The sequence below is a fragment of the Oncorhynchus gorbuscha genome, linkage group LG17, assembly GCF_021184085.1.
Source record: "Oncorhynchus gorbuscha isolate QuinsamMale2020 ecotype Even-year linkage group LG17, OgorEven_v1.0, whole genome shotgun sequence".
Lineage (NCBI taxonomy): Eukaryota > Metazoa > Chordata > Actinopteri > Salmoniformes > Salmonidae > Oncorhynchus > Oncorhynchus gorbuscha.
In genome coordinates this window covers 16,448,073-16,475,925 of record NC_060189.1, presented here as the reverse complement: position 1 = coordinate 16,475,925, position 27,853 = coordinate 16,448,073, and the positions used below count along the sequence as shown (strand labels likewise).

At 42.0% G+C, this 27,853-nt stretch overlaps 2 protein-coding genes across 8 annotated transcripts in view; one reads left to right on the top strand and one right to left on the bottom strand.

The window, feature by feature from the left end:
• The first annotated feature begins 716 nt into the window (after positions 1-716).
• Positions 717-11,457, top strand: heatr4 (HEAT repeat containing 4). 5 transcript variants are annotated; one of them, XR_006832756.1, is made up of 16 exons: positions 717-2,306; positions 2,564-2,751; positions 2,843-3,001; positions 3,074-3,277; positions 3,472-3,615; positions 5,307-5,483; positions 5,729-5,898; positions 6,051-6,155; positions 6,281-6,399; positions 6,488-6,668; positions 6,850-6,919; positions 7,095-7,284; positions 7,509-7,587; positions 7,682-7,855; positions 8,017-8,078; positions 8,321-8,397. XR_006832756.1 is itself a non-coding variant. In XM_046307862.1 (16 exons), exons 1-16 carry the CDS (start codon positions 1,501-1,503, stop codon positions 10,702-10,704), a joined length of 3,084 nt encoding a protein of 1,027 aa, XP_046163818.1. In that variant the 5' UTR covers positions 717-1,500; the 3' UTR covers positions 10,705-11,457. The 5 variants fall into 5 exon arrangements, 4 of the variants coding, with proteins under 4 accessions (XP_046163818.1, XP_046163819.1, XP_046163817.1 ...); XM_046307862.1 differs by lacking the exons at positions 8,017-8,078; positions 8,321-8,397 and adding exons at positions 10,238-10,348; positions 10,478-11,457 and having other exon boundaries at positions 7,682-7,835; XM_046307863.1 differs by having other exon boundaries at positions 7,682-7,835; positions 8,321-9,111.
• The window catches only part of LOC124001230 (gastrula zinc finger protein XlCGF57.1-like), a 33,760-nt gene continuing 14,044 nt past the window's right edge, over positions 8,138-27,853 (bottom strand). For 2 of the 3 annotated variants that reach the window (XM_046307864.1, XM_046307865.1), the window contains exon 4: positions 22,592-24,972. In XM_046307864.1, the coding sequence (XP_046163820.1) occupies positions 23,453-24,972 (1,520 nt within the window). In that variant the 3' untranslated portion in view covers positions 22,592-23,452. Of the gene's footprint in view, positions 8,670-22,591; positions 24,973-27,853 lie in introns of those variants that run through there. The other variant, XM_046307866.1, reaches the window with a different exon arrangement.

The window sequence follows — 27,853 nt, the reverse complement described above, 5'->3', positions numbered from 1 at the left end:
CCTGCTTCCACCGGCTCGTCAGGTTCTCATGCCTCAGCCGGTTCGCCAGGCTCTCCTGCCTCAACTGATCTGTCAGGTTCCCGCGCCCCAGCTGACTCGATAGGTGCCCGTGCCTCAGCTGGCGTGACAAGTTCTTGCGCATCAGCAGGGGTGACTGGTCCGCTCCTGTTCCCCGGGTTCGTCCCCTTTGACGGCGTCCTGCGGCTGCAGCGGCGCATCGGGGAGGGGGTACTGTCACGTATACTCCCTCTCCAGCCTCTAGGTCATCAGGCTGCTGATTATCCCGCACACCTGTCACCATCGACTCGCGCACCTGCGCCTGATAACACTCACCTGGACTCCATCACCTCCTGGATTTTCTTTCCTATATCTGTCACTCCACTTAGTTCTTTCCTCAGGTGTTATTGACTCTGTGTTCATGTCGGTGCATTGCTTGTTTCATGTTTATTTTATTTATTAAAACACTCACTCCCTCAACTTGCTTCCCAACTCTCAGCACACTCGTTACACACATCTATTTATGTGAGAGTTTGAATAATACTACTAATTCATAATAATAATCAATTATTAATAATATGAATAATTTGTTACAACAAATGCAGGCCATGTTCAAAAGCTAACATGAGCCTACATACCTATCTTCTCACTTGTGCATGTTGAGATACCTACAACATTTCTCAAATTTCATTTCAAAAGATGAATTGTAGTCTATTTGTGAGTCCAAAGCAGTTAAATTATTGATACAGATTATTTTAATAGAAATCATGATGAGATAATATTGCTTTATAAATTACCATTATATTGCAAAATAACTTTATTGGATTAAATATGGAGTTTGAACAAAGTTATTGTCAACATTTTAAAAGCATACAGAGAGCGATAAAGAAATTGTACCGTTTTAATTTGATTTAACTAGGTTAGTATCTTGAGTGCCTAAATGGCAGTGACTGTTAATATTAAGGCATATAACACAATCATCTGTGTTTTGTGTAAGCATAAAATATCTGTTGGTTGTTGATACATTGTTGCTACAATCACAAAGACAGCAACAAAGCTATCCCTGGCAAACTCTCAACTGATTTGTTGCCATGACAACTAATGGTCAACAGCTGATACATGTTAGCAGCATTGAAGGTGGTGGTTCTTCCTGGATTATGTCTAGGTTGAAGATAACATTATAGATATAATATATATATATATATATAAATATATTTTAGACCTAGTATTCTGTTTATTACAACAGGTATACGGACAGACAACAAAATATGCAGGTAAGTGTTTAGGCTTTTTATGGTTTGAAATGTTATGGTTTGAAACATGCATCTTATACTTCTAATTTAAGTTGGCTGATTAGCAGGCTCAAGATACAATATTCTAGCGATTTACATTATTCCTTATAAAGAGATTTTATGCATCCGTTTCTGGTATTTTATTCACTCAACAACATATGAACCTAGCAATGTGAGGCTTTTTGAATTTCACACAATTTATGTTAAAAACATGTGTGAATGGTTTGTTCCCCAAGAGGATACATTAAGCAACATGGATTTGGTAAAACGCACCAAATCAAAGGTGGGCTGTCTACAAAATCTGAAAGGCCAGCAGCTCTACAGACAACTCCTCAACAATGCCACCTGCAGTCTCACCTTCTCCAAAGATGTTATATGGGAGATGGGGTCAGACAGTATACCTTACAGTCAAGCTGACTTCCACTGGCTTTTCAGTGCCTCCGGACCTCTGGCACCAAGTCCCAAGCCAAAGAGCACAGGGATAAAATCAATGAAAGGTATCCCCCTTCATCCTTCACCTCAGGATCCTGCCAAGAAGAGGGGCTTCAGAGACCCTCCCTCTATGCTCCCTGAATTACAAATATCCCATCTTGCGCCATTGACTGCCAAAGACTCCTTTACACTCCCTAGTCACCAGGGGGGGCTCTTGGATTCCTTTAAAAGGACAGGACTACGAGGAGTTTCTAATGTTTACAATTGTCTCGAGGAAGCATCTACAGGAGGCAGGGAGGACCGTTTAAAGAGCTGCCACTGGGATGAGTTTGTGCTAAAGAAGCTGACCAAGACCACAGCCCAGTGGATAGTGAGTCAACAGATTCCAAACCAGTGCCAGAATAAGACTCGGCTGCAGTCACTGCTGAGGAGTCAGTATGGTTCAGCCAGCGCCACAGATCTAGTCAATGAGGAGCCCATGTGTGAGGAGGATTTCTGCAGTTACCAAGATCTCCACAAGCAGACTGAGAAGCAGCAGCCTCTTCAGAGCTGCAAGGCTGAGACACCTCTTCCAGTATACTACAGGCAAGGAGACAAAACATTTACATTACATTACATTTAAGTCATTTAGCAGACGCTCTTATCCAGAGCGACTTACAACCTACCGTAATATTTAATGTTGACTTATTGAGTCCCCAGTCAGTTTTACGCCTCAAACAAATAGTGTCTAATGCACTAAAGTTGATGTTTTATGTGAGTTTCTATAATGTGTAGATCATCAGAATTTGTATTCACAGTTTTATATCACTGATCTCTATTTTCACTTGACATACCTGCTGCAGGGTGCAGGGCTACTCTCTTCCCCCTGCATGTTCTGATGAGCCTGGGGGTATGAACCAGACTGCCAACACTGTAGCAGTCAAGCACATTGAAACCCCTCAACCTCCTCGTCTTCAGGATAGCCTCAACCCCCGTGCTGGAAGCCATGTCTTGCACACAGAGAATAACTTTGAACAGGAGATATTTTCTGGTACAACTTCTCAATACACATGCAACTGAAATATTATTTTCTATATTGGTTATTGATCTACATCACATTTCCTTGACTTTGCATGTTGCAGGAATAGCCAAACAGGTACATCAGCGAGATCCACGGAACCACGATCGCATCATCATGGACAACAATTCAGAGTACCAAAAGAACCTTCAAGACTTTTTCCCCTGTGGTCCAGATAAGTGGACAAAGGCTTCAGCAGAAACCATGCACAATGAGACACAAGGTTGGGGCTTTAACCAAATAAATGCAACCCCTGTTAAAGCACGATTTTACTCATTAAAATTCTATTGGGTAGGAATACGACGGGTGGAGAAAGGTACTCGGCGGTGGGTGGACCTGCCTACCACTGCTGACTATGCCACAGAGTTGGGTCTGAGACCTCCTGACTACAGCGGGAAGGACACAGAGGTGCCCAGACAGCAACCCCACTACAACCCAATGGCCGAGCTCTCCTCCTTACGTTACGCAGTGGAGGGATGGAGGAGTGCCTGGAAGATCAGTAGGTCTCCTTGTCATTCAATATTGATGTTCTCTAAGCATTTGTCAATATCACTGTGCTGTTAAGCCTGATTTATTTCACATCGTTACACTACAGCCTGCCCAGATATACTCCAAAGTTACTGTATATTGTTACTTTATTAAAACTACTTCAGTTTGTCTTTAACCTGAGGAGGCTATTCCTTCCTGTTCTAGAGATCACCTGGCAGAGTGTGACTATTGAAGGGTTGAAGAGAGCCCTTAAAGACCTGCACTACCACGTTCGCCTGTCAGCCATAGCCACTTGTGCATCAGGGGCAGTGAACAGACCGAGGGAAAAGCAACATCCCACAGATGCAGGTGACATGTAATAGATTGCGTCATCTCTCAACTCATCTTTTTTCATTTGTTTTGGTAATTGTGTGTGAGTACAGTTGAAGTCGGAAGTTTACAAACACCGTAGCCAAATACATTTAAACTCAGTTTTTCACAATTCCTGACATTTAATCCTCGTAAAAATCCACTGTTTTAGGCCAGTTAGGATCACCACTTTCTTTTCAGAATGTGAAATGTCAGAATAATAGTAGAGAGAATGATTTATTTCAGCTTTTATTTCTTTCATCATATTGCCAGTGGGTCAGAAGTTTACATACACTCGATGAGTATTTGGTAGCATTGCCTTTAAATTGTTTAACTTTTGTTCAAACGTTTCAGGTAGCCTTCCACAAGCTTCCCACAATAAATTGGGTGAATTTTGGCCCATTCCTCCTGACAGAGCTGGTATAACTGAGTCAGGTTTGCAGGTCTCCTTGCTCACACACACTTTTTCAGTTCTGCCCACAAATTGTCTATGGGTTTGAGGTTAGGGCTTTGTGATGGCCACTCCAATACCTTGACTTTGTTGTCCTTAAGCCATTTTGCCACAACTTTGGAAGTATGCTTGGGGGTCATTATCCATTTGGGAAAACCATTTGCGACCAAGCTTTTAACTTCCTGACTGATGTCTTGCGATGTTGTTTCAATATAGCTACATCATTTTCTCCTCATGATGCCATCTATTTTGTGAAGTGCACCAGTCCCTCCTGCAGAAAAGCACCCCCACAACATGATGATGCCATCCCCGTGCTTCACGGTTGGGATGGTGTTCTTCATCTTGCAAGCCTCCCCCTTTTTCCTCCAAACATAACTGTGGTCATTATGGCCAAACAGTTTTTTTCCAAAAAAGTATGATCTTTGTCCCCATGTGCAGTTGCAAACCGTTGTCTGGCTTTTTTATGGCGGTTTTGGAGCAGTGGCTTCTTCCTTGCTGAGCGGCCTTTCAGGTTATGTTGATATAGGACTCGTTTTACTGTGGCAATAGATACTTTTGTACCCATTTCCTCCAGCATCTTCACAAGGTCCTTTGCTGTCGCACCAAAGTACATTCATCTCTAGGAGACAGAATGCATCTCCTTCCTGAGCGGTATGACGGCTGCGTGGTCCCATGGTGTTTATACTTGCGTACTATTGTTTGTACAGATGAACGTGGTACCTTCAGGCTTTTGGAAATTTCTCCCAAGGATGAACCACACTTGTGGAGGTCTACAATTTGTTTTCTGAGGTCTTGGCTGATTTATTTAGATTTTCCCATGATGTCAAGCAAAGAGGCACTGGGTTTGAAGGTAGGCCTTGAAATACATCCACAGGTACACCTCCAATTGACTCAAATTATGTCAATTAGCCTACCAGAAGCTTCTAAAGCCATGACATCATTTTCTGGAATTTTCCAAGCTGTTTAAAGGCACAGTCAACTTAGTGTATGTAAACTTCTGACCCACTGGAATTGTGATACAGTGAAGTAATCTGTCTGAAAACAATTGTTGGAAAAAATACTTGTGTCATGCCAAAACTATAGTTTGTTAATTAACAAGAAATTTGTGGAGTGGTTGAAAAACTAGTTTTAATGACTCCAACCTAAATGTATGTAAACTTCTGACTTCAACTTTATGTACACATATAGTGGACAAGGACAAAACATACATAGCACTTGTTTTTGGGAAACTCCCCCCCAGGTCAGTATGGCCGTGTGTGGGACATCCAGCCAGTTCCTCAGGAGCTCCAGCCTCTTCTTCTGCTAGCTCTGGACGACCCTGTGAAGAGAGTTCAGATGGCAGCAGCAGTGTGCCAGTACGCCATGGGGACGCCAGACTCCCGAGCCCGCGTAATCCTCTGCAATGCACTACATCAAGGTTAGGTCAGGTTGTATTGATTTTGGAGTACATTGTAATGACATATACCTTAGGGAAAAACATGAGGTGCAACTATGTTCTAACACTAAGACCCATACTGTCTGTGTGAATACTCACATCTGAATGGAATATAAACTGTAAATGTAACACCAATACTTTAAATAAATAACTTAGGTATGGGTTTATTATTCAAGATGAATTGTATTTCACTGACATCAAATGAAGAGTGTTGTGTTTTGTGTCAGACTCTGCAGGTGTAGGTGCAGACAGCTGGGTGGCAGCACAGTGCCTGGCCGTGGAGGGGGATTACAGTCGGCCAGTCATTCAGAGACTTCTCTCCCAGCATTTCGTCAGTGAGGTTCACACAGATAATAAACAGTCAGCCGCTCTACTTGCCAGCATCAGTAGCAAGACAGTGCGTAACTCAAATTTGTTCCCCTTAAATTGCTTCAACTAAATGATATACCCAGTCATTGGGGCAAGCACTATTAGCCTGTGTTCTTCTGTTTAATCACAAATCCATGATATCTGAAATGTCCTTTTTCTGGGCTTAACAATTTTTTTTAGACTCTAGTTCGCTCCCTGCTGGCTGAGGAGTTGAATTGTGCCAACTGGAGGACCAGACTCTTGGCTTGCAACACTATCTCCCAATTGAAAGGACCAATTAATAAGGTGTCTCTTGCAATCTCATAGATTTCTTGAGTCGCTAATTCTGTGATTTATTTGGTGTCTCAAATCAAACCTAAATTATGATATTGATATGTGATTATGTACTCATTAGAAATTATATTTTGTAGGACCTTTCAAACAAGTTGATCTACCTGATGTGGAATGACTGGAGTGGTAACGTGAAGCAGGCTGCAGCCCAGGCCCTGGGGAAACTAGGAATGGGAAGAGATGTGCACAACGAGCTGAGGTACCAGATTGGCATTTGGTGATCACGAATGAGCTGATTAGAGAGCATCTCACTCTTTTCCTAAAACCTCACCCATTGGCTGTTTCAGAATGAAGCTTGAGAAAGGTCCCGCCTCCTGGAGGGTGGAGGCTCTCATCCTCATAGCTCATCTACAGATCATGACCGCCAAGCTGCTGCCACCCTTTCTGAAATGTTTCAATGACAACTTTGTGGCCGTGAGGAAACAGGCCTGTCTGACTGCTGCAGCTCTAATTATGAAGTACAGCATGGTGAGAAAGGATTGAGGAGAGGCAGCAGTTTGCATACAATGTTTGTCTCGACTTCGTCTCGTGCCTAATACTCATGCCAATATATCCTATAAACCACGTCTTCTTTAGCAATATCACTTCAATATAGATAGACTATGGACTTCTGGTGAAAAAAATCATTGTCTTTACTTTTTGGTTTTAGGTCTTGAATCAGCTGATTCAGCTAACACAGAATGACCCAGCATGGGAGGTTAAAGTTGTTGCAATCAGTGGTAAGCAGCATGGTGATGACCACTGGCGAACAGAGTGGATATTGTAATGACAGTGTGAAACTGCAACTGCACTAGATATGCAACTTTCTGTGATAGTGTATATACATATACAGTATAAGTTTAGTGTCAGAAAGCAGATGTGTGAATGTGACGAGGCACTGCAATTGTTTGTTAGCTTTAGGGAAGATAGGTTGCCTCACGCCGACCCTCCAGGACCACCTCCTCTGGGCTTTACATCATGAGGAGAAACCCCAGGTACGCATCGCCGCCTGCCAGGCCCTAAAGATCCTTAAAGTGAAGGGACCAGAGCTGCAGAACCTCCTACAGGAGCGGTTTGTACTAGAACCCCACCCCCAGGTCCATAGGTGAGTCAGAGTTCAGATCAAAATCCATCCCACTGGGCACAGATGTCAATTCATTGTCTATTCCACGTTGGTGCCACATCACAAAGTTGATTTAATCAGTGTGTGCCCAGTGGGATATAATGTCGTGCCACATCTGTGTTAGCTTTACAGGTATGAGTGTTTATCTATGTATCTATGTCCATAACATTAAAAACAAACAAAAATGTTTTTTTTTTGTCTACAAGGCATATACAGGGGCTCCTCAAAAACTATGGCTACAGTATTGATGGAGACAGGGGCATGGTCCACAAAATCAAAGATCAGGTAAATGTGTTTCAAGGTTAGCCATGGAAAGTATAAGTATAATGTGTTTTTGTTGCAAACTGAGGGCCATCAGTTCCGTCCTCCTGGTTTGCAGGTTCAGAGGCTATGCACCAAGAGCATCATCACAGACAAAGTGCTATTGATGGAGAAGCTGGAGAACATGTACCAGCAACAGAGGAAGTATCTGGTAAATGATAGCCGGCCGGACACTACACCAATATCACAGCTGCTGCAGGAACGCTACAACAGTGAGTGACGGACTACTATGGTGTGTTAAGCTAAGTTAAATATTTAATGTAAATCTTGATGTGCAGTGAATTAGAGCCTTCTTATTTCCCGCAGTTACAGTATATGCAGTTTTCTGACTGTGATGAATATCATTTTTGAAGAAGGTAACATGAAACCATTGTGGGCATTGTCTTTTTCTAGGAATTAAACATTGCCCTTCCACAGTAAGGCCGACTCACTCCTCAGATTCCTCTGTGACTCAGGTAGTCCCTGTCCTGAGTTCCTAGTCTTGTTGCAGAACTAGAGAACAAACCAGTTTGAAATGTACACTTTATTTTAAGCTAAATTGATGTATTATATCAAACGAACAGCTACTATTAATACAAGCAATTACTTACAAAACAAATATGTATTTTACAAATGACATGAATAAATCATAACCAGGATAAAAACAAAACGTTAAGGTGGATGTTGTAAATTAACAGAACTCCCCCTTTCTCTGTAGTCCTCCTCTAAATGCACGCTTGAATCAAGCCCTGTCAACAAATCCTCTTCATCTGCTTATCAAGATCATCAACACTCCATCGTGTGACAGTGGAGAAACGTCAGCACTCCACGAAAATGAAGAGAATATTTAATAACCATGGCCTCGTAAAATAAATACAGTATTTGTTGACTAATGTTTGCTTTAGTAGTATTGTGGGATTATGTAGTTGTAAGGGATTGTGAAGGGGTTGATTTACTGTCAGGTAGTGGTGTTATTGATGGAGCTGTGCTGCTAGCTCCTCCACTGCAGAACCTGTTTGCAGTTGTCCCACCGGGGTCACCTAGGCCAGCTGAGCTATACCATTGTTCTGAAAGAGAGAACAACAAATATGTGGGAAATACTGTAGGTCAGATTATGACTCTGATATGCATATTGGAACATGCATATTGCACATTACAGTGCCACACACATAGTTGTGATGAGCTTGTGTATGTAGATTCTGGAGGATATACAGTGATCCTTAGTAGAATGGACACCACAAAGACACAATGTACAGTGCAATATGCTTGTTCTATTCGCATCCGACCGGTATCCCACAGATTAAGGGCCACAATAATAGAAGCAACAACTGTGTGTAAACTCTAGATTTAAATATAGTATATAGCCCATCGATTATTGTGCATATACAGGATGTTCAGGACAGGACTCATTCTAAAGGATTCCAAAAATTCGTGACCCCGACCCGGAAGTGCTTAGTTATTCTTGCTGGCTTCACAGTGGTCTGGCTACCAGCCCCTGGTTAGCTAGATAACTAACTAGATAGTCTTGGGATGGCTGCAGAAAGAATCATATCCGCGGTTTCAGACTACCCAGAATTATATAACTCAACTTTGACTTCATATAGAGACCCGATAAAAAAATCGGATGCATGGAAGGCTGTGGGTAAACAACTGGGACTGAAAGGTATGGTCTGATTAACTAGCTAAGAACCTTAGCATACATGTTGGCTAGCTAAGTTAACGTGAGTAATGAGTAACAATGTTAACGTTACTAGCTAAACTTGTTCTTCGCTAACGTTAGTTATTACGTTTGACATATCTAACTATTGTGTAGACTAGCTTGCTATATTTTCTAGCGAACATCATTGTTCACACTGGGTTTAACTTCCAGGGCTATGCTAGCTAGCTACTGTTTGCCTGGTTAGTTTAATTGTTTGCGACCCTTAACTGTTCATCGCTCTTTATTGTCCTGTTAATTGCATTGGAATAGTTGGCTACGTTGTTGATTGATTAGTAATGCTGATTGCCGTGGTCAATATACGGTGTAAAGTTAGTTAACCACAGGGGGCAGTGTGTCACGGTTTGTTTACTAGTTAACGTTAGCTAGCTAACTCATTAACTTTCTACCTGAGGTGAACCAGTTGAGTGGGCACTCGTGATTTGCACCACAAGTGTAATGCCAAAAAAAATGTTGGCTGCTACACCAGCAGTTTAGCGATGATTCGGTCAGTGTTAGTATAAGAATATAATCTAATTATTTAACAATATGTCAACATTGGCGTAAGACTCATAGCTAGAGCAGTGCAAGCCATTTTATCCAGTGACAACATAATTCTACACTATAGAGATGGGGGCTTTTACGCATCCCAGCTGTTTATGAATTTGCGTGGTTAGTCCTACACCATCCCTATCCCTCATCTTTAGCCCAGATCCAAGCTAGGCCTAAAGTGGAAGGCTGCAGTTGGGCAGAACAAAATACTATGTTTCAACTAACCAAATACTTAGGTGGTGGTGAACAAATTGGAAGACTACGTTTGTGGGAACACATGGCTCATCCAAATGACCATGCATAAAGCACTGGTATAGCCATAAGGGAAAGTTTTAAGAACAGAACAGAGACTACTGTCAACTTGGATATCCTCTTTTTATGTTCCAGAGGAAGATGCCCGAAAGAAATGGAGAAACCTGAGGGATGTGTTGACAAGGAAAGTGAAAGCAGATCGGATCGGTGGTGCCACAGGGGAGGCCCTAAAAAAATGGAGATATAGTGAGTTAATGGCATTTCTGATCCCATACATACAGCGAGGTAGAGGAACTGGCAGCAGCAATAGCACAGAGGAGTTTGATGATGGAAAAGATGACACAACTAGCACCTCTGATGTCCTGATTGATCTAGATGGAAGTGTGGTTGATACCAAGATGTCACCACCTTTGGACAACAACTTACATGAGATGACATGGAAAGATTCCTGGCAAACAGCTGGACAAGGAGACAATGAGGATGAGATGTTTTTCATGAGCCTACTCCCTCACCTCAAGCGGTTACCTTACAGGAAAAAGTGTGCAATTAAGCTGAAATTTCACCAACTTCTCCACGATGCTGAATTTGAGGACACCGACTAGCCTAACTGTACAGTAAATATATTTTGCATCAACGAGTTGGGACTTTCTTAGGACAGAACATTTTGTTGAAAATATACTTGATCAATTTCCATTTAGTTACCTTGAGAAAGTGTCCAATAGTGCTTCTTTGGAACCCCTCCCCCCACACACACAAACCTTCCAAGTTTGAGCCCACTGGTGATGTTTCAGTGTGTTAGTGATAGACAGGAGGGGGCTGTAGTATTTAACCGGACTAAGCTAGAAACATTATTTGTTTAAAATGTTTTCTTTCTCCTAATATGTGGAAAGGGCTGCTTTTAGCCAAGACCCTTTATACATGTATTATATATACGAACACATGGAGATGGTTTATTACTTAGAATTTAATTTGTAAAAAATATTGTAACAATGTTGGTCTGTTTAGTGTCACCTCTGGTCACATTCATAAAGGCATAGCCAAGAGATGATGTTTGTGGGTGGGGGCTAATACAGGACGAGTAAAGGCCCAGTTCACTACTTTTATTTTTTTAGATGGTGCTTCAGCACCACTACTTCCTGTGGCTATGCATACAGGTATGCATTTTGTTTGCTCCTGGAATACTTTAGTCTGGTTGTAAAAATAAAAACAGTTGAGTAAATGTTCTCCATGCTAGTGCAATAGTTGCTCTTTTGACAATTTATATTTTGTCTTTACTTTTTGAAGTTGGCTATTTCATTCATGCATTTTAGAATGTTATTGAGCTTAATAAAAGTTGTGGTTAAATTCTGCCCCATTTCACTAAGGTGTTGATTCTGTATGTCAAGCAAGTTGTGTATGCAATTTTTAAAAACTTAAATGTCTGTCTGTTAAATAAAAATAATTGACAAGTTAAACCATAAATTTCCACTGCAGATGTAAAGTTTGGTAAGAGAATGACTGTGCTGACATGTGTTTTTGTAACATTTTCAGTGGACATTAAGTAGTCCTTGTGCAAAGAGTTGTGGTTTGACTTTGCATCACATGCATTATAAAGTGAAACATCGGAGTGTCCGCATCAATGTGGAATTGCCCATATACTACAGGTAACTGACAAAGGCAGTGTTTTGACAGCTTTCAGCCACCGCGTAACTTCAGCTCTTGGAGTATTTTAATCTTTGTAGTCATTAAGCATTTGACTAACTTTTAATTACCTGCAAATGAATAAGCAGTAATGGTTTTGATCCGCTGCCACAGCAGAGCATGTCATGTTCCACGTAGCCTTTTGCAAATCAAAACTTGGTGCACATGAGTTGTTTAAAGGATAATTATGCTGGCTCCAGTTCTACTTAATGTCATATCAAAACACTCTTAGTTCCAATTTCAATACTGTGAAATCCCACCAACATTTGAGTGTGGACCCAATTACTTTTCCATTGAGGCTAACTAGTTAGTGCCTGTGTAAAAAAAAATCATGTTTGACACAAGCAATGTCAAACAAAGGGATGTGTCTCTTCCCTGCTGTGCTCATTTAAACTCATGTTTGGTTTCAAAGAATGGCACTTGTTCCACTTTCCTGATCCAAAAGATATGATTTGTGTTTTGCACACCACACAATATACAGTCTGGCAGCAGGTAGCCTAGTGGTTAAGTGTTGTGCCGGTAAACAAACGTTTGCTGGTTCAAATCCCTGAGCTATGTGAAAAATAATTTGATGTGCCCTAGAGCAAAGCACTTAACTCACTCTGGATAAGAGCATCTGCTAAATGACAAATGAGGATGTTTCTTCTATTCTCTTTATATTATTCAGTTTGATTTGCGCAGGTTGACTCCTAAACCGTTAGATCTGTGGGGCGGGTGGGTTTAAGAGTCATAAAATATCACTCTTGTGTAATGTACAGTACCAGTCAAAAGTTTGGAGACCTACTCATTCCAGGGTTTTTAACTATTTCCTATATTGTATAATAGTGAAGACAAAACTAGGAAATAACACGTAGGGATTCATGTAGTAACCAAAAAATAAGTACAACCAATCAAAATATGTTTACATTTACATTTAAGTCATTTAGCAGACGCTCTTATCCAGAGCGACTTACAAATTGGTACATTCACCTTATGACATCCATGTTATATTGAAGATTCTTCAAAGTAGCCACCCTTTGACAGCTTTGCACACTCCTAGCCTTCAATCAACCAGGTTCATGAGGTGGTCACCTGGAATGCATTTCAATTAACAGGTGTGCCTTAAATTCATTTGTGGAATTTCTTTCCTTGATGTATTTGTGTTTTGACAAGGTAGGGGTGGTTTACAGAAGATGTTCTTTTACCAAATAGGACTAAGTGCATATTATGGAAACAGCTCAAATAATTTAAGAGAAACGACAGTCCATCATTACGTTAAGACATTAACTTTGAACGTTTCTTCAGGTGCTATCGCAAAACCATCAGGCGCTATGATGAAACTGGCTCTCATAAGGACCGCCACAGGAATGGAAGACCCAGAGTTACCTCTGCCACCGAGGTTAAGTTCATTAGTTAACTGCACCTCAGATTGCAGCCCAAATAAATGTCCAAGTAAAAGACCCTCTTAACATCAACTGTTCAGGAGAGGCTGCGTGAATCAGGCCTTCATGGTCAAATTGCTGCAAATAAACCACAACTAAAGGACACCAATAATAAGACTTGCTTGGGCCAAGAAAAACAAGCAATGGACATTAGACTGGTGGAAATCTGTCCTTTGGACTGATGAGTCCAAATATGAGATTTTTGATTCCAACCGTCATGTCTTTGTGAGATGCAGAGTAGGTGAACGGATGATCTGCAGCTGTGTGGTTCCCACTGTGAAGCATGGAGGTGGGGGTGTGATGGTGCTTTTCTGGTGACACTGATTTATTTAGAATTCAAGGCACACTTAACCAGCATGGCTACCACAGCATTCTGCAGCGATAATCTTGTTTGCGCTTAGTGGGACTACCATTTGTTTTTCAACAAGACAATGATCCAACACACCTCCAGGCTGTGTAATGATTAGAAGAAGGAGAGTGATGGAGTGCTGCATCATATGACCTGGCCTCCACAATCAATCACCCCACAACCCAATTGAGATGGTTTGGGATGAGTTGGACCGCAGAGTGAAGGAAAAGCAACCAAGTGCTCAGCATATGTGGAAACTCCTTCAAGACCTTTGGAAATGCATTCCAGGTGAAGCAGGTTGAGACAATGGCAAGTGTACAAAACTGTCATTAAGGCAAAGGGTGGCGACTTTGAAGAATGTTTAACACTTTTTTGGTTAATACATTTAATAGTTTTGATGTCTTCACTATTACATATTGTAGGAAATAGTCAAAATAAAGAAAAACCACTGAATGAGTAGGTGTTCAAACGTTTGACTAGTACTCTATGCATACATACGGTTGTCGTTTAGTCGTTTACATACACTTAGGTTGGAGTCATTAAAACTCGTTTTTAAACCACTCCACAAATTTCTTGTTAACAAACTATAGAGTTTTGGCAAGTCGGTTAGGACATCTACTTTGTGCACGACATTTTTCCAACAATTGTTTACAGGCAGATTATTTCACTTATAATTCACTGTATCACAATTCCAGTGGGTCAGAAGTTTACATACTAAGTTAACTGTGCCTTTAAACAGCTTGGAAAATTCTAGAAAATGTCATGGCTTTAGAAGCTTCTGATAGGCTAATTGACATTATTTGAGTCAATTGTGGATGTATTTCAAGGCCTACCTTCAAACTCAGTGCCTCCTTGCTTGACATGGGAAAAATCTAAAGAAATCAGCCAAGACCTCCACAAGTCTGGTTCATCCTTGGGAGCAATTTCCAAATGCCTGAAGGTACCACGTTCATCTGTACAAACAATAGTACGCAAGTATAAACACCATGGGACCACACAGCCATCACACCGCTCAGGAGGGAGGTTCTGTCTCTTAGAGATGAAAGTACTTGGTTGCGAAAAGTGCAAATCAATCCCAGAACAACAGCAAAGGACCTTGTGAAGATGCTGGAAGAAACGGGTACAAAAGTATCTATATCCACAGTAAAACGGGTCCTATATCAATTTTTTACAATGATTAAATGTCAGGAATTGTGGAAAAACTGAGTTTAAATGTATTTGGCTAAGGTGTATGTAAACTTCCGACTTCAACTGTACACTCAGCAACAACAAAAAAATGTCCCGTCAACTGCTTTTATTTTCAGCAAACGTAACATGTGTAAATATTTGTATGAGCATAAAATTCAACAACTGAGACAAACTGAACAAGTTCCACAGACATGTGAATAACAAATAAAATCTATTTTTTATTTCACCAGGTAGGCCACTTGAGAACAAGTTCTCATTCACAACAGCGACCTGGCCAAGATAAAGCAAAGCAGTGTGACAAAAACAGAGTTACACATAAGTGTATAGTCAGTAACAATTTAAAAATCTATGTACAGTGTGTGCAAATGTAGAAGAGTAGGGAGGTTAGGCAATAAATAGGCCATAGAGGCGAAATAATTACAATTTAGCATTAACACTGGAGTGATGGATGTGCAGATGATGATGTGCAAGTAGAGATACTGGGGTGCAAAAGAGCAAGAGGATAAATAACAATATGGGGATGAGGTAGTTTGGTGTGCTATTTACAGATTGGCAGTGTACAGGTACAGTGATCAGTAAGCTGCTCTGACAGCTGATGCTTAAAGATAGAGAGGGAGATATTAAGACTCCAGCTTCAGTGATTTTTGCAATTCGTACCAGTCATTGGCATCAGATAACTGGAAGTGAAATATACCTACTGGAGCACCTGTGTGTTGCTATGGTGACCAGTGAGCTGAGATAAGGTGGGGCTTTACCTAGCAAAGACTTATAGATGACCTGGATCCAGTGGGTTTGGCATCGACTATGTAGTGAGGGCCAGCCAATGAGAACATTCAAGTCACAGTGTTGGGTAGTACATGGGGCTTTGGTGACAAAACGGACGGCATTGTGATAGACTACATCCAGTTTGCTGAGTAGAGTAGAGTGTTGGAGGCTATTTTGTAAATGACATCGCCAAAGTCAAGGAACAGTAGGATAGTCAGTTTTACAAGGGTATGTTTGGAGGTTTGTTAACACAGTGTCCAAAGCAGGGCCAGATGTATACAGAATGATTTCTGAGTAGAGGTGGATCAGAGAATCACCGGCAACAAAGGCGACATCATTGATATATACCGAGAAGAGAGTCCATCTGAGAATTGAGCCCTCTGTCCGGACAACAGATGGCCAGAGGTCCGGACAACAGATGGCCAGAGGTCAGGACAACAGATGGCCAGAGGTCAGGACAACAGATGGCTAGAGGTCAGGACAACAGATGGCCAGAGGTCAGGACAACAGATGGCCAGAGGTCAGGACAACAGATGGCTAGAGGTCAGGACAACAGGCCCTCCGATTTCACACACTGAACTCTGAGAAGTAGTTGGTGAACCAGGCGAGGCAGTAATTTGAGAAACCAAGGCTATTGAGTCTACCGATAAGATTGCGGTGATTGATAGTCGAAAGCCTTGGCCAGGTCGATGAAGACGGCTGCAAAGTACTGTCTTTTATCGATGGCGGTTATGATATTGTTTAGGACCTTGAACGTGGCTGAGGTGCACCCATGACCAGCTCAGAAACCAGATGTTTTAAATGTATGTATTTTTTAACCAGGTAGGTTAGTTGAGAACAAGTTGTCATTCACAACTGCGACCTGATCAAGATAAAGCAAAGCAGTGCGACACAAACACAGAGTTACACATGTAATAAACAAACATACAGTTGTCGTGTCTTTGGCTATGCCGGATTAAGTGATATGACATGCTATTCTATAAAATAATTTCCCCGTAATTAATATTACCTGATTGAGCTAATCATGTAAATGTAATTAACTAGAGAGTTGGGGCACCACAAAATAATATTTATAGAGCTGTTGTCTTCCAAATAAACTTAAAGACCTAGTAATATTTTACATCAATAGCAGTCAATCTTAATTCAGTCTCATCTGAAAGTTGTAAATTCTTGGTTATCTGCACAAACCCTGGCTAACAAGTTGGATCAGCAATATTAAAATTGGGTTTAATTATTTATTTACTAAATACCTAACTAATCACACAGAATTACACATACACATAATTCAATCATAACTTGATTACAAATTACATCATAAAGGAAAACGTCCATAGCGGGCGGAACAGATATGACAGCTGGTCACACAAAAGAAAAGGGGCTGGGTTTGAGTGAAAGAGTGGGAAGATTGAGGAACAAAGGGTGAAGCGGTGCTATCGTAAATACAGTATCTTATGCATTCTAAATTACCGCCCATTTGGAAAAGGAAAATGCAATAAATATTTACTCTGAGCTGCGTGTCGGCAGGTTGGTGGTAGATGGAAGACCGTGTTGCCCAACCGAGTCCTTTGAAGAATGTCTCTGTTGGTAAATTGGATACGTTGTAGTAACGTTGTTGTGTGGTAGACGGGATACTCCGTCTTTTCCTTCCGCAGCTGCGGTTGCTAACTCAAAGGCTAGGAGGTATCACTTCTGTAGTGAATAAGAGTTCAAAGTTCATACCATTCGCAACCAAAGCTCACGCTCATGTTGGCTTCGTTCTGTAGTTATTATCTAAACCATTCTGACATCGGGCCGTCGTCCTCACATCCTTGGTTAGAACAGGTTATAACCCTACCCACTGGCAAACGTCATGACACAGTCAATAATACAATAGAAAAAGTCCATGAGGTAGGATAAGGGAGGTAAGGCAATAAATAGGCCATAGTTGCAAAATAATTACAGATTGCATAGTGGAGAAGGTACGGTGGGATTCTAAATGGTCGGTGATCTGTTTGTTAACTTGGCTTTCAAATATTTTAGAAAGGCAGGGTAGGATGGATATAGGTTTATAACAGTTTGGGTCTAGTGTCTCCCCCTTTGAAGAGGGGGATGACCGCGGCAGCTTTCCAATCTTTGGTGTTCTCAGACGATACGAAAGAGAGGTTGAACAGGCTAGTAATAGGGGTTGCAACAATTTTGGATGATCATTTTAGAAAGAGATGGTCCAGATTGTCTAACCCAGCTGATTTTGTAGAGATTGAGATTTTGCAGCTCTTTCAGAACATCAGCTGTCTGGATTTGGGTGGAGAAGCGGGGGGGGGGCTTGGGCAAGTTGCTGCAGGGACTGCTGAGCTGTTGGCCGGGGTAGGGGTAGCCAGGTGGAAGGCATAGCCAGCCGTGCGAAAATTGTTATTGAAATTCTCAATTATCATGTATTTATCGGTAGTGACAGTGTTTCCTAGCCTCAGTGCAGTGGGCAGCTGGGAGGATGTGCTCTTATTCTCCATAAAGTTTAGTGTCCCAAAACCTTTTGGAATTAGTGCTACAGGATGCAAATTTCTGTTTGAAAAAGCTAGCATTAGCTTTCCAAACTGACTATGTTGGTTCCTGACTTCCCTGAAAAGTTGCATATCGCTGGAGCTATTCGATGCTAATGCAGAACACCACAGGATGCGTTTGTGCTGGTCAAGGGCAGTCAAATCTGGGGTGAACCAAGAGCTATGTCTGTTCTTAGTAATACATTTTTTGAAACGGGCATGCTTATTTAAGATGGTGAGGAAGGCATTTTTAAAGAGCAACCAGGCATCCTCTACTGATGGGATGAGGTCAATATCCTTCCAGGATACCCGGGCCAGATCGATTAGAAAGGCCTGCTCGCTGAAGTGTTTTAGGGAGTGTTTGACAGTGATGAGGGGTGGTCGTTTGACCACGCGGACCCATTTCGCACACAGGTAATGAGGCAGTAATTGCTGAGATCCTGATTGAAGACAGCAGAGGTGTATATTTAGAGGGCAAGTTGGTCAGGATATCTATGAGGGTGCCTATGGTTACAGATTTAGGGTTGTACCCGGTATGTTCCTTAATAATTTGTTTGAGATTGAGGGGCATCTAGCTTTGATTGTAGGACGGATGGGGTGCATATCCCAGTTTAGGTCACCTAACAGTATGAACTCCAAAGATTGATGGGGGACAATCAATTCACATATGGTGTCCAGGGCACAGCTGGGGGCTGAAGGGGATCTATAACAAGCGGCAATGGTGAGAGACTTGTTTCTGGAAAGGTGGATTTTTTAAAGTCGAAGTTCGAAATGTTTGGGTATAGACCTGGATATTATGACAGGACTCTGCAGGGAATCTCTGCAGGAGCCCCCTTTGGCAGTTCTATCTTGTCGGACGATGTTATAGTTAGGGATGGACATTTCAGGATTTTTGGTGGCCTTCCTAAGCCATGATTCAGACACTGTTAGGACATCAGGGTTGGCGGAGTGTGCGAAAGCAGTGAATAAAACAAACTTAGGGAGGAGGCTTCTAATGTTAACATGCATGAAACTAGGGCTTTTACGGGTACAGAAGTCAACAAATGAGAGTGCCGGAAGAATGGGAGTGGAGCTAGGCGCTGCAGGGCCTGGATTAACCTCTACATCACCAGAGGAACATAGGAGGAGTAGGATAAGGGTATGGCTAAAGGCTATAAGAACTGGTAGTCTAGTGCGTTTGGAACGGAAAGTAAAAGGAGCACATTTCTGGGCGCAGAAGAATAGATTTAAGGCATAATGTACAGACAAGGGTATGGTAGGATATGAGTGCAGTGGAGGTAAACCAAGGCATTGAGTGACGATTAGAGGTTTTGTCTCTAGAGACACCGGTTAAGCCAGGTGAGGTCACCGCATGTGTGGGGAGGTGGAACAAAAGGGCTAAGGCATGTTGGGCAGGGCTGGGGGCTCTACAGTGAAATAAGATAATCACTAACCAAAACAACAATAGACAAGGCACATTGACTTTAGGGAGAGGCATGTGTAGCCGAGTGATCATAGGGTCCAATGAGTAGCACTAGATGATTCAAGGAGCTGTAGTTGCTAATATGCTAGGCGATCTGGAGACATGGCGATTCAGACAGCTAGTGGGCCGGGGCTAACAGATGGGCATCCGACATCGCCAACTGGCAAAAGAGGCAAGCTGGGAGATGGGCCTAGCTCGAGGCTAGCTTGTGCTTGCTTCGGGACAGAGATGTTAGCCAGGAGTAGCCACCCGGGTAGCAGCTTGCTAGCTGGGATGATCCGGTGTCAAGGTTCAGAGCTTGCGGTAGGAATAATGTGTCCCTGAACAAAGGGGGGGAGGGTCAAAATCAAAAGTAATAGTCAGTATCTGGTGTGGCCACCAGCTGCATTAGGTACTGCAGTGCATCTCCTCCTCATGGACTGCAGCAGATTTGCCAGTTCTTGCTGTGAGATGTTACCCCACTCTTCCAAGGCAAATGCAAGTTCCCGGACATTTCTGGGGGGGAATGGCCCTAGCCCTCATCCTCCGAACCAACAGGTCCCAGACGTGTTGAGATCCGGGCTCTTCGCTGGCCATGGCAGAACATTGACATTCCTGTCTTGCAGGAAATCATGCACAGAACAAGAAGTATGGCTGGTGGCATTGTCATGCTGGAGGGTCATGTCAGGATGAGCCTGCAGGAAGGGTACCACGAGGGAGGAGGTCTTCCCTGTAACGCACAGCGTTGAGATTGCCTGCAATGACAACAAGCTCAGTACGATGATGCTGTGACACGACGGACCCTCCACCTCCAAATCGATCCCGCTCCAGAGTACAGGCCTCGGTGTAACGCTCATTCCTTGGATGATAAGTGCAAATCCGACCATCACCCCCGGTGAGACAAAACCGCGACTCGTCAGTGAAGAGCACTTTCTGCCAGTCCTGTCTGCTCCAGCGACGGTGGGTTTGTGCCCATAGGCGACGTTGTTGCCGGTGATGTAAGGCAGGTCCTCACCAGACAACAAGCCTACAAGTACTCTGTCCAGCCTCTCTCAGCCTATTGTGGACAGTCTGAGCACTGATGGAGGGATTGTGCGTTCCTGGTGTAGGGATTGTGCGTTCCTGGTGTATCTTGGGCAGTTGTTGTTGCCTTCCTGTACCTGTCCCACAGGTGTGATGTTCGGATGTACCGATCCGGTGCAGGTGTTGTCACACGCGGTCTGCCACTGCGAGGACGGTCTGCTCTTCTCCCTGTAGCACTGTCTTAGGCGTCACACAGTACGGACATAGCAATTTATTGCCCTGGCCACATCTGCAGTCCTCATGCCTCCTTGCAGCATGCCTAAGGCAAGTTCACACAGATGAGCAGGGACCCTGGGCATCTTTCTTTTGGTGTTGTTCAGAGTCAGTTTTCATAACTGTGACCTTAATTGCGTCCCGTCTGTAAGCGTCTTAACGACCGTTCCACAGGTGCATGTTCATTAATTGGTTATGGTTCATTGAACAAGCTTTTACAATGAAGATCTGTTAAGTTATTTGGATATTTACAAATTAGCTTTGAAAGACAGGGTCCTGAAAAAGGGACAAGCATACTTCCAAAGTTGTGGCAAAATGGTTAAGGACAACAAAGTCAAGGTATTGGAGTGGCAAAGTCCTGACCTCAATCCCATAGAACATTTGTGGACAGAACAAAAAAAGCATGTGTGAGCAAGGAGGCCTTCAAAGCTGACTCAGTTACACCAGCTCTGTCAGGAGGAATGGGCCAAAATTCACCCAACTTATTGTGGGAGGTTTGTGGGAGGCTACCTGAAACATTTGATCCTAGTTAAACAATTTAAAGGGCAATGCTACCAAATACTAATTCAGTGTATGTAAACTTCTGACCCACTAGGAATGTGATGTGAAGAAAGAAATAATAGCTGAAATAAATCACTCTATTATTATTCTGACATTTCACAATCTTAAAATAAAGTGGTGATCCTACAACAGGGAAATTTTATTTGGATTAAATGTCAGGAATTGTGAAAAATGGAGTTTAAATGTATTTGGCTAAGGTGTATGTAAACTCCTGACTTCAACTGTATGCATTTTTACCTCCTTACATTTTCCCTGACACCCAAAAGTACAAATTACTTTTTGAATGCTTAGCAGGACAGGAAAATTGTCTAATTCACGTCCCAGTCATCCCTACTGCCTCGGATCTGGCAGACTCACTAAACACAAATGCTTCATTTGTAAAGGATGTCTGAGTGTTGAAGTGTGCTCCTGGCTATCCGTAAAAAAAATGTTACCTCTAATATCATGCCGTCTGGTTTGCTTAATTAAAGGAATTAGAAATATATACTTGTTGTTAAAGTAGTTTTTTGCGATTACTTTTGATACTTAAATACATTTCAAACCAAATACTTTTAGACTTTTACTGAAGTAGTATTGTACTGGGCAACTATCATTTTTACTTGAGTCATTTTCTTTTAAAGTATCTTCACTTTTACTCAAGTATGTCTATTGGGTACTTTTTCCACCACTGTGAGGTTGATAGAACACTGAAATTGTGAAGAAATTGTCTGGAATTTCAGCCTGTTCAGGTAGGATGGACCTTTTGGCCCACATGTCACAATGTGATCTTATTATAATAGACCAATGACTGTTCATCTGGGTAAAGGCTCCAGACAATCCTATCAGCCAATCAGGCCTATGTATATAAATATCTTCACAATCATTTCCTAACACCCACAAGATCAGACTGAGCATTTCAAACACCAAAAGGAGGCTCAGGGAAATAAATTAAACATGGAGTTTTCATTAAATTAACACTGATCTATTCAACAACATACAGTGGTGATTTAAAAATACAATTGCAAAGACTGAACGGGGCCTTTAAGGATTCCATCTTTAACACCCCAATACACTAGTTAAGACTGCTTTTGTAAAGACTTAAAAATTGCACTTCATCCGACATTGGTTGAAATTCAAATGAATGTGTACGTTTCTGCACCACCTTTGCCCGCAACCTGGAATTTCTTGCAAACGAAACAGCACTTGTTACAATAATGTAATCAAAGCTCACTAAATTAAATGTATCACACACACACAAATCAGCTTTTAGGGACAAAAGTGAAGAAAAATAAATTCAGGGTTAAAGAGCATTTAATAATTTTATGAATGTTTGGTACGAAAACCATACAAATTATTCATAGTAGATTACTATTGAGCTGCATAGGAAATCATATTATAACCACATGGAATGTTCGATTAAACTGTCATTAATAAAAAAAATTACATCTGTTAAGCCAAATCAGTTTTGTATTGCATAAGTTTAAGCATAACAATGTTTAGCTATAATAACTCTACATCAACCACTAACATTGAATTGGTTCAATAGCTTTGACAACTGCATTATGTTTTCTGGTGTTTCTTTTAAGTTAGAGTTGTGCAAAGTCCTTTCAGTCCGAGCAACAGTAAAGCTTTTCTCCAGATTGAACACGCTTGTGTTCTTTTAATACTGAAAAGATATTTCAACATTCAAGGTAGTGGTAGGACTTCTCTCTAGTCTGCACACACCAATGTTGCACTAGGTGAATAATTTGCCAGTCAGAGCAGCGGTGTGGTTTTATTCCAGTGTGTTGTATCGGATGGCACTTCAAATTAGAGGACTGGGGAAAACACTTCCCACAGTCTTTACACATGTAAGGCTTCTCACCACTGTGAACCCTGTAATGCATTTTCAACTGACGTGATAATGCAAAACCCTTTCCACAACCAAGACATTTCAGACTTCTCTCCAGTATGCAAATACTTAAGACTTCAGGCCTGATGTGATCACATTTTTACCACAGTTGAAGCATTGGAACCGTTTTTCGCCAATAGCCTTGGGTGTGTGTTTGGTTTTCCAAACCGGCCACAGGAATAAGGCTGATCGTCTCTATGGAATACCAAGTCCACCTTCAAGCGAGATTTTGAAATAAATAACATTCCACATTCAGAGCAGCATTACAGTTTCTCCCTAGTATGCATGCGCTGGTGGGTCCATAAGTTAGCCAGTTGGGAAAACGTTTTCCCACAGTCAGAGCAACTGTATGGTTTCTCTCCACTGTGCACTCTATTGTGTGTTTTCAGAAGAAACGTTGATATAAATCTCTTCCCACAGACAGTGCAGTGGTGGGGCTTCTCTCCTGTGTGTGACATTTTGTGTAACCTTAATCCTCCTTTGGAGGCAAAGGTCTTCTTACACTGACCACATGCTACTCTTTCTCCAGTATGCGTGTGCTCATGCTTTCTCAAGTCTCCCAGGCCTTTGAACTTCTTCTCACACTTAGAGCAGTGGTAAGGTCTCTCTCCTGTATGTACCCTTGTATGACCAGTAATTTCATGCAAGGTTTTGAAGCTCTTGTCACAATGAATGCAGTTATAAGGTTTCTCCCCAGTGTGTATTCGCATGTGCCTCACCAAGGGACCTGAAGAGGAGAAGGTTGCATCACAGAAAGTGCAGTGGTAGGGCCTCTCTCCAGTGTGTATCCGCATGTGTACCACAAGATGTGCCTTTATGGTAAAGCCCTTCCCACAATGAGAGCATGGAAAAGGTCTTTCACCAGTATGTGACCGCTGGTGTGCTTTTACAGAGGATACTGCAGAAAATCTCTTTCCACAGTCAGGGCAAGAGTAAGGCTTCTCTCCAGAATGAATGCGCTGGTGTATTTTAAGATTACCGAGAATGGAGAATGTTGCCCCACAGTCACGACACTGGTAAGGTTTCTCTCCAGTGTGCGTCCTCTGATGAGACTTTAAACTTGAAGCTGACTTGAATCTCTTATTACAGGCAGCACAGTGGTAGGGCTTCTCTCCAGTATGATTCATTTGATGATACTTCAGGCCCGCTGATGAGCCGAAACTCATCTCACAATCAGGGCAAGAATAAGGTTTTTCTCCATTATGAGTAAGCTGGTGAGATTTCAATGCCTCGGATCTGGCAAATCCTTGCCCACAGTCAGAGCACTGGTATGGCTTCTCACCAGTATGGATTCTTCTGTGTCTTTTCATAAGTCCTGCCGTAGTGAAGCCTCTCCCACAGTCAGGACAGGGGTATCGCTTCTCAGCGGTATGAGTTCGCCGATGTTTATTCAGATAACGTTGTGTTATAAAGTTCTTTCCACAGTCAGGGCAGCTAAAGGGTTTTTCTCCCATGTGTCTTAGCTGATGTTCTCGTAGGCTTCCCATTTGCTTAAAATTCTTCCCACATTCAGAGCACGAGTAAGGTTTCTCTCCCGTATGAACTATCCGATGAACTCTCAAAGCACTTAAGATAGAAAAGTACTTTCCACAGTCAGAGCAGTGGTAGGACTTTCCTTTGTGCACTTTCTGATGATTCCTTAGATCTTTATAATTACTAAAACTCTTCCCACACTGTTTACAGTGGTGCATCTTAATCGTGAAAAATGTTTGTTGTTGTTTATACTTTACTGATGTAGAAGAGCTCTTTCTGTTCTTCGGCTGTTTGCGGCTAGGGCTCCGTCCTGTGTGATTGAAACAGTCTTGGGTTAGATAAAAGAACAGATCAATGTCTTAGGAAGTTTAATTAAAGACAGATTAATCAAGCCATGTCAATTAATCAAAAAATGTATTAGGATATTTACATCTGACAGTATTTAGTCCAGGATTAAAGGGAAAATGGTTTTCAACGTCATCTTCATCATCTCCAGCACAATACCAGTTAACATGTGAAAACGGCACATTTCTAAGTTTTGTAGAGAAGTTCTACCCCGGTGACATCAAAGGTTAAGACACTTTGTCAATGGAAATTCTACCTAAGGACACTCAAAGCAATTAATAAATTGTTTATCGGAATGCTAACGAGGTCACAGTCAAACTTAGATACATAAAGTCCCGTTCTGAAGTGAGCTCTCCAAAGGCGTTCCCTATATACGGCTACATAAAAACCAACCAACATGATTTATTGGGTCCTACATGTGACTGGCTCCATCTCCTATCTTAACTTAAAGAACCAACCTACCTGACACCCTAGACCCACTCCAATTTGCTTACCACCCCAATAGATCCACAGACGACGCAATCGCCATCACACTGCACACTTCCCTAACCCATCTGGACAAGAGAAATACCTATGTAAAAATAATGTTAATCAATTTCAGCTCAGCATTTAACACCATAGTACCCTCCAAACTCGTCATTAAGCTCGAGACCATGGGTCTCGATCCGATGAGACAAGATAGTAACTACTAACAACTGGATACCACGAAATTGGGGAGAAAAGGGGGTAAAATACTAAAAAATAAACCCAAATAAATGTACATTTCTCACCCATCTATACACAACCACATAGTGAACAAATGTTTAGAAATATTTGCAAATTGATTGAAAATTAAATACAGAAATATCTCATTATATTAATAGTCCCACCCCTTTGCCATGACACTCCATACTGAGCTCAGGTGCATCCAATTTCCTTTGATCATCCTTGAAATGTCACTACAACTTTGAGTCCACCTGCGTCCGCCAACTCAAATTGTTTGAAGATGATTTAGAAAGGAACTGGTCTATACAAAGTTCCACAGTTGACAGTCCATGTCAGAGCAAACACTATACCATGAAGTCCAAGGAACGGTCTGTCGATCTCCGAGATAGAATTGTGACGAGTAATATCTGGGGGAGGGTAGAAAACAATGTCCAGTGTTGAATGTTTACAAGAGCATGGTGGTCTTCGTCATATGGAACTACCCAGACTCTGCCTAGAGCTGACCGTCCGACCAAACTGAGCAACAAGGACCTTGGTCAGGGGGTGACCAAGAACCCAATGACCAGTGTTCCTTGGCTGATATGGGAGAAACTGCCAGAAGTACAATAGTCTCTACAGCACTTCACCAATCTGGGCTTTATGGGAGAGTGGCCAGACGGAAGCCACTCCTGAGAAAAAAGGCACATGACAGCACACCTGGAGTTTGCAAAAATACACGAGAGACAGATCATAAGGCAAAAGATTATATGGTCTGATGAGAGACGACTTGTACTTTTTCGGCCTGAATGCAAAGCACTACGCCTGGAGAAAACCAGGCACAGCTCATCAACCGTCTAACACCATCCCTACCGTGAAACATGGCGGCGGCAGCATCATACTATGGGGATGCTTTTCAGCAGCATGGACTGGGAGACTGGTAAGGAAAAAGGGGACAATGAAGGGGGCCAATTACAGGCAAATCCTTGATAACCTGCTTCAAAGGGCAAACTATCTTAGACTGGGGTGAAGGTTTACATTCCAGCAGGACAATGACCCCATGTATACAGCCAAAGCCACAGTGTAATAGCTTCATGCTGAATATGTCAAGGGATATGGATACTTTCTGAAGGACCTGTATTATGAAGGATACAACCTTCTGTCTCTTGTAACAGATATTGCAGTTGCACAAGTCCCTACACATCGCATTAAAGAAAACTATCTGCGTTGTGTGATGTAGGCTAATCTTTATAGTTGCTGCCATATCGAAGCCACCAGCCAGACTTGCCTCCTATAGCCAATGTTTGCAATGATGTCTGTATCTTGCCTGTGTTTGATATGCTGCCAGGATACATGCATGTAGCTCCCCATAAAAAAAACTGTTTAAACCACACACAGGCCCAATAACTGCTACTTCGCCTTTCATTGATCACGAAATACAGTGGTTGTTCCTTTAAAAGTTGCCATACTGCAGCACACAATGCAGGTTGCTGCAGCATTCTGTGGCATGTTGTCAGCCATTTTTTCTGTAAAAGCAAGTTAGTCTAGTTTGACCACCAGATAGCATCTGAGAAGCATTTGAATCTTCCAAATAGGCATTAGCAGAGAACTTTAAAGATTTTTTTGTAATAACATAGTACAGTTGAAGTCGGAAGTTCACATACACCTTAGCCAAATACATTTGAACTCAGTTTTTCACAACTCCTGACATTTAATCCTAGTAAACATTCCCTGTCTTAGGTCTGTTAGGATCACCACTATTTTAAGAATGTGAAATGTCAGAATAATAGTAGAGAATTATTAATTTCAGCTTTTATTTCTTTCATCAAATTCCCAAGTGGGTCAGAAGTTTATACACTCAATTAGTATTTGGTAGCATTGCCTTTAAATGGTTTAACTTGGGTCAAATGTTTTGGGTAGCCTTCCACAAGCTTCCCACAATAAGTTTCCTCATGACATGGCTGGTGTAACTGAGTCAGATTTGTAAGCCTCATTGCTCGCACATGCTTTTTCAGTTCTGCCCACAATTTATTTTAGGGTTGAGGTCAGGGCTTTGTGATAGCCACTCCAATACCTTGACTTTGTTGTCCTTAAGACATTTTTTTAACTTCCTGACTGATCTCTTCAGATGTTGCGTCAATATATCCACGTAATTTCCTCATGAT